Below are 7,195 nucleotides of genomic sequence, written 5' to 3' on the forward strand. Positions count from 1 at the left end.
TGCGGAATTAAAATTAGAATAGGGATCCAGGTAGAATTTACTGAATGTCCAGAGAAGGAGAAGTGTGAAAAACTTGTTGGGTTCAGATAATTTTGGATAATTTGATTAAATTGGACTGTAGAGAAAAAGAAAAACAGTATGAAGAAAGCCGGAAGATAAGATTTATGGAGGTTTTGGACTTGATCTCTAGGCAAAGAAAAGTTATGGAAACATTTAAAATAAGATCGTAATATGATTGCCTCTTCGCTGATAGGAGATCACCATTAGCGGTGAGGAAGACAGACTTGAAGAGGGAAGACTGAAGGGAGGGAGAAGAATAAGGGCATTATTCATTAAGAATCTCCTGGCTTAGTTTCAAATATCTCTTCTTTGTAGATATTTGTGTATAAATAGTTGAGTATATTTTTCTCGGTCACTATATTATGATCTTCCTGAGAGAGAGAATATTTGGCTGTCCTTTCTATATTCAACAACTCATTCAGTAGCTGGCACCTAAGCAGATCCTTAGGAAATACTGTTGAATTACTCTTGTTGAAAACTGAGCAGAAAGAAAACAAAATAATGCTAACATTTTTGCTACTTTACAATGTACTTCCAGCTCTTGAACTGCACTGGAGTGAAGAGCTCTGTAAATATCGAGAGAACGCTCCTGCTGCTCCAACCTGTCCGTGAGCTTTAATAACCTTGTTCTTGTTGAAGCATTGTCATTAATGATTAATACAGTTTCTAAGGTTTAAATGGCTACAGATTTTCTGACAGGTGACCTCCCTAGGGTGAAGAAAATAATAAAGCCAAGAGGAATATAAGGATGCCAGATTCAATTAGCCATTTTAAGAGGGGAAATAACAACAATGAAAAAATAACAAAAAAGATACTTTTAACATAAACTGAAGATTATTTAAATTTTCTAACACTTTTATTTACTAGGGATAGATGTGAATTTAAAATGGAGGAGAAATATATGTTCAATTACAATCTGGCTAACCTTTCTACTTTTTTAAACTGACATTTATACAGATTTTGTGAACTATTCAATTAATATAGTACCAAATTTAGTTGCAAGTTAAAAACACAGAATGCATGCATCTTGTCTCCCTGACAACATCACGCATTCATTTCCATGAGTCCAGATACAAAGGCATGGCAGGCCAATGTTAGAAAAAGAAAACTCTGATAGAAATTATTATTATGCAAGTAAGAGAATTTTGTACAGCTATCGTTTAATTGATAAGCTAGATAATAATGACTTTTCCACAATAGAAATAATAAATTCAAGCAACATAATGTTCTGATGGTCTATTTTACATTTTCATCTTTTAGAGCATGGATTTTAATTGAATTTAACATTTACATATTTTTTTCAGTCAATTCCAAATTAGAATTTCTAACATGTACATTGTGAGTATATATCCATTGTTTCTAACTTTAATCAAGGTTCATCATATGTCAAAGATATTCATGATTTCACAATGCTTTCATCTATCTCTTACAAATGAAAATAGAACAAAGGAGATTGTTATACACATGTAATAATCATTAATCTGTATCATTCCAGTGCTGGAATGGGTGCAGCAATTTCACACATTTGTGGTCTATGAGTCAAATAGAGGTTGATAATATGAACACTAAGACCGCGTATTTGATCTGAGACGATCACTAATAGATTACCCAAAAAAACAACAACAAAAAACAGGTATCCTGAAACCTTTGAGAAATTAAGTACTTTACTTCTTAGTTAAGTATTTAATAATTACTTATACATTTTCTTTCCAGGCAAACTGTATAAAGTATATAAAATTACACTATCTACTCTGCGAAAGGCCAGGAGTCCAGAGTGACTAAAGCATAGAGATATTATAGTAAACTGGGGGAAGAATGAGTTAGGCAAACAGACACATTAATGAAAAAAAAAAAAAAACTTATGTAAAGAAAAATAAAATAAACATTTGTAGTTAAAGAAGAGCGCTTTTTTTTTTTTTTTCAGTGTATTCCTGCTTGTACTCTAGGAAACTTTTATTTTGTAGATGCAATCAAACTAGCGTTTACAAGTATTCTCTGGTGATATCAAGATAACATATTTCCCATAGTAGCAATTCATCATTACCTTTGTAGTTAACCTTGAAGCCAACAGATCCGACACTTTCATCTGTTTGAAGGTGCAGCCACATTTGGCTGCTCATACTCACTATCAAGTCTGGCACAAAGCTTCCAGTCAGCCTAAGAGAGATGGACCAATAAGAAAGAAATGGGTTATTAAAACATTCTCTGAAGGCAAATTATGAGACGTGTGTTTCTCAATACCTCCTTGACTAGAAAAAAAGCAACTATCACATAAACTTACAAGACTATGTGTTGATGTAACGGAACAAACAACGTAATTTAGTGATCAAGGTTTGTTATAAACAAGTATCATTTTATGTGTTTAACTAGGTTAGATCTTTCATATCCCTGAGGCAGCATACAAAAATTTCAACCATCAGAGAATCTTATACTTCTTTTGAACTGAAAAAAAAAGGATCTATAAGTTTTTTTTAAAAACACCAGGAATGTGCTTCATTTTAACCTTTCAAGTTTCACAGAACTCTGTTCTAAAGAAATATTGTGAAAAAAATATTTAAGCACTATGCAAAACAATGAAATGGTAGGGAATATAATGTAACCCTTTATAATACTCATGTCAGGCTAGCTAGATCCTATATGTTTTACTGTAAATGTTTTTATTTATTTTTTTTATTTTTAAAAAACATGCTTCTAATTTAATGTGGCATCACTGAATCTATGTATTAAAAATCTCATTCAGGAAGACTCGATTTTATAATCCAACAAGGGAAATTACTTCATGTTTCCTCTGTCATTAATAATGTTGTAGTCACATACTTGAACCAAAGTGAAGGGTCATGTAACAGAGGAAAGCAAATGAGTAAAAAAGATCTTGGGGCGGAAAGTTGGTCAAGAACAGAAGGAGGAAAAAATGGACTTTACATAAGTTTCTTTTAATAATAAAAAGTATACCTATTCTAAGAGCATTAGTCTCTTGGATGGAAGTTATACTAGAATTAGCCCAACAGAGGGCAGCTTGGATGACCACATCCTTGAAGTGACTAAGCAAGGCAGCAAAATGCCTTGCTTAGCCAGTCACCAAAACTGTAAAGCATCATCAGTGGACTGCCTGAGCAAGACAGCTATGTCACCGGTGTCCAGGGTCACAGAATGTACTGAAATATTTTGCAAAGAAACTCAGTTAAATATTATGATTTAATTATGAGATTACGCATGATATCGAGGAATACTGTGACCATTATGATAGGAAGATACTATAGAATTTTCTTTTATTTTCATGTTTTCTTCCCAAAGAAAATTTAAAATTATTATAATATAAAAGATACATACGCAAACATTCTCTTTTGTAATACGTATGTACACCTGTATGCTTGTATATACACATATACTATCATTTGAAAACATCTTGTAATTAAACATGGGGCATGTAAATCTTTAATTATCAATTGGTGAGTCCATAAGTACTAGTTTTTTGAACTACAGTAGAGAAACAAATTTATGTGTAAGAGTGAGGACTCAAGTTAGAGACAAAAAGTAAAATAAATCAATTATGAAATGAGCATGAGAGCTTAAAAAATAAGATGTCCATAAGATACACTATATTAAATATGCCAGCGATCAATCTCACAGTGAATATTAAAAGATGTTATCATGGGAAGATTTAGTTATTGTTTTTTATTACATCTTTACATACCCATCTCAGTCAGAACTTTTACCAGCCCCAAACCTCCAGCATGGTAATTTTGTTATTTCATAAAGAACGGTTAACATATACATTCTAAACTGTCCCCTTGCTAACTTATTCTCTTACTGGCTATGATTCTGTCTAGTGCACAACTTATTTTTGGTGTAAAGGTAAATGTATATCTAAAAAATAATAATAATTAAAAATTTTCCTGATGTTAGGAGAAAGAAAAATTCTCTCTTTAACATTTCCTTTAGAAAACTTGAAATTATGAATTATATGTTTCTTTCAAATATATGCAAGCATTTTTAGCTAAATAAGCTTTTTGCCAATTTTTCATGCCATTAATATTTTTTTTGGAAGCCTTGGGGCCATTTCTTTGAAATGTGACCATCTAGGAAGATGTCATTCTGTCCTCCTGTTTCTGTGGGAGTTTCAACCTAGACACGTACCAGGTCATAACTTCCTGCTTGTCATAAAAATAGAAGTTTTATTTCTCCTTTTGATAAGGGCAGTTCGCGTATATGTAATGGATTTTATCTGCCTTACTATATAGAAAGGTGATATTTACTTCTCTTTGCGATCTTCTTAGCAGATTGTCTGTGATGCACATCGCAGTCTGGTTTTACACTTGTTTGATTTTAAAACCGTTTCATTATTTTCTACATTTTGTGGAGAGAGTTAACTGGGTTGGCAGAAGATTTTATTTTGAATTACATTTCCCAACAATTTGGTGATGAGAATGGGAGACAAATGGCAGTTCTTGAATTAGGTCAACCAACTGAAGGCCCATGGTCATGTAACAATCATAAAATGCCTTACTACAAAAAATTTTGATAATTTTCGGGTGACTAGTAGGATATTACAGACAACAGATTCCAACGTTTGCAGAATGGGGAAAATCTCTGATGGAGCGACTGCATGATAATTGCTCAAACCTTCTTCTTAAGTCTGTAGAAACTGAAGAGTTTTTTGACCAAAATTGGTCTCAGCTTTGTGAATTCTGAATTTTGAAAAACCTTATTTCATCATGAAAATAAAGGTGCTATTTTTGGAATTTTATCTCAAAAGTTGAGATTAGCCCATACATCAATAATATATTTACAAGTTCTTCTGGAGGCCACAGCACTGTGAATACTGGGATACTGTGACAGCAGCTGACCCCTTTAGAAAAGACTGAAACCCTTACCTTTAGTCACTTGACTTATTTGCATGTCCTTTGTATTTTGACAGCTATCTTACAAGTGCTAAAGATCCAGAATATGTGGATATGGCATCAAACAAGTTATGAATAAGCATTATTATTCACTCTAATATTGGGCTTGGGAAATGAAATCTCCTAAATCTTAGTCTTTGACCAGATCCTGATCAAATAGATGATCATTATTGTACAATGGTAAAGAAGAAGACAATAGGCTCTGACACGATTTATCTGATATTCTTGTTCATAGTGCAGATTTAATAATGTCTGCTGATAGGTCATATACTCGGGATAAAAATGTCCACCTTAAGGCTTTGTATGCTATGGTAGCTTATAATAAAATTTTGGAAGCTTATATTTTTCCTAGAACTAAGTTGGCACAAGAGTCTAGTCAACAACAGTAATAAGAGTTGCAATTCTTGTAAAGTTACAAGCAGCCTAGTCAACAGCAGTAAGAAGAGAATTGCAACATGTATATATAATACATGTTTGATGTCTGTCATATAACAGAGCCAATGTGAAAAAATAGAGGACTTTGAGGGGAAATAAAATATCATGGAAAATTGATAGTTGATTTGTGAGAGGCTGTGCACCTGCCTTAGATCAGTAATCTGTTTGTAGAGCTCACATAGGGCCAGGATGAAAACTTTTAAAGGCAGTGATTTTGCTGATAGAGCTGCAAAAGCCACTGTTAAATGTGGCCGATTTCAAATTTAGAAGACTTACATTTACTACAACAAGTAATTTTTGTTATTTTCAAAAAATAGGCTTCACTAAAGAAAATTGAAAAAAGGGACTAAAATTTTACTGAACTACGGGAATAATCTAACAAAATCATTCCTATGCTACAGTCCTTATTTCTTGGTTAGTAATGTTGTGTTATCAAAATAATCTTTGGAGTAAAGGTGAGATTTTTAAAGGCACTAGACTCTAGCTATATGTACCTAAAAGATGGTGTTATTCAAAACATATTAAAGTAGTGAGCAATTTGTCAGCAAAAATCTTTACAGGACACTCACAAGGTATGTGTTGGCAGTCTTCCCCAACCAACTTTACTGGAAAATGGTGGCATCTGAATGTCATAGAATTAATGCCTGTGGAAAGCGAGAGATTTTGTCGAGTTATGGGGTATATGCTGTCTGGATGGTCTGAAGTCTTTCCCTCTTCAGATGCGGAAGCTCAGGCTGTGGTAAGGTAAAGTCTCCTTTAACACATATATTTTCCACTTTTAGGATACTGGAGCATAATGAATCAGAAAGAGGAAGTCACCTTATTTCTACTGTCATCCAGTAACTACACAAATGTTTGCAGATTCTCATAAGATGAATCAAACTCATTTGCTAAGATTCAACAATATACTAGATTAAAATGGCCTAGAACTTTACTGCTAACATTGTTAAAAATTAGAGCAACTGCTGAAAGCAAGCATGATATTTTTCCCTTTGCATTTATATTTGACAAGCCTATGAATTTGGGTCAGAAATCATGTCCTGTGCCCCATTTAACTGAATCCTCTAATAAACATGTTTAATACTTCAAAGGGCTTCTTTCTTCCCTACAGGTCCTAAGACATAAAGTTATAAGGACCTTGAAGTACCCACCGGAAAAAGTCAGCCACCCCTATTGATTGGGACATTCAATCAATCTACCTAAATTTGTTCTAGAGGAAAGATGAGCTGTTCCTGTGCTGGAGGATCCTTTCAAGTGCTCCTGATCACCCATATAACTCTCACAGTGAAAGAAAAATCCAGGAAGACTCATGTTTTCCAAGGAAAGCCGGAACTGCAGAAGGGCTGGACAGTGGTTCCCAAAAAGTACTTGAAACTTAAATTTTCTGGAGCAATTGATAATGGCAATAAACTTAACTGAAAAAGGTATTTGAGTAAACTTATAATTCTAATGGACTGCCTTACTGTCTTATTCAGAGTAGTGTTTTTTTCAATTACTTAACAATCACATTTTATTAGAAAACAAATGTTATTGGTAACACTGTTCTTTCTTTCTGTACTTCCAGTAATGTTTCCCACAATCACTATTTCTAAACAGCTCTAAATTGTATTCCCACTGGCCAAGACAGCCATAACATCCCCCTCAGCTTAGATAAACTTTGGAGGAACTTCTTCCTGACTGCAGGCTCTTGCCTTACCTTTTCTTAGAACATTGTTAGAAAACTTGCAATTTGAAATCTTTTCTCTGTCCTTAGAGATGTAAAATTTCTACAGCACAGGAATGTCTTTCTCAAGGACCTG

At 33.6% G+C, this 7,195-nt stretch overlaps 1 protein-coding gene across 1 annotated transcript in view; it reads right to left on the bottom strand.

Annotated features, from left to right (window-relative positions):
• The window catches only part of CSMD3 (CUB and Sushi multiple domains 3), a 1,080,109-nt gene that overhangs the window by 518,642 nt on the left and 554,272 nt on the right, over nucleotides 1-7,195 (bottom strand). The window contains 1 exon segment of the mRNA XM_011360386.2: nucleotides 2,105-2,217. Coding sequence (XP_011358688.1) covers nucleotides 2,105-2,217 — 113 coding nt within the window.

This window comes from Pteropus vampyrus, unplaced genomic scaffold, assembly GCF_000151845.1.
Source record: "Pteropus vampyrus isolate Shadow unplaced genomic scaffold, Pvam_2.0 Scaffold54, whole genome shotgun sequence".
In the NCBI taxonomy this organism is placed as follows: Eukaryota; Metazoa; Chordata; class Mammalia; order Chiroptera; family Pteropodidae; genus Pteropus; species Pteropus vampyrus.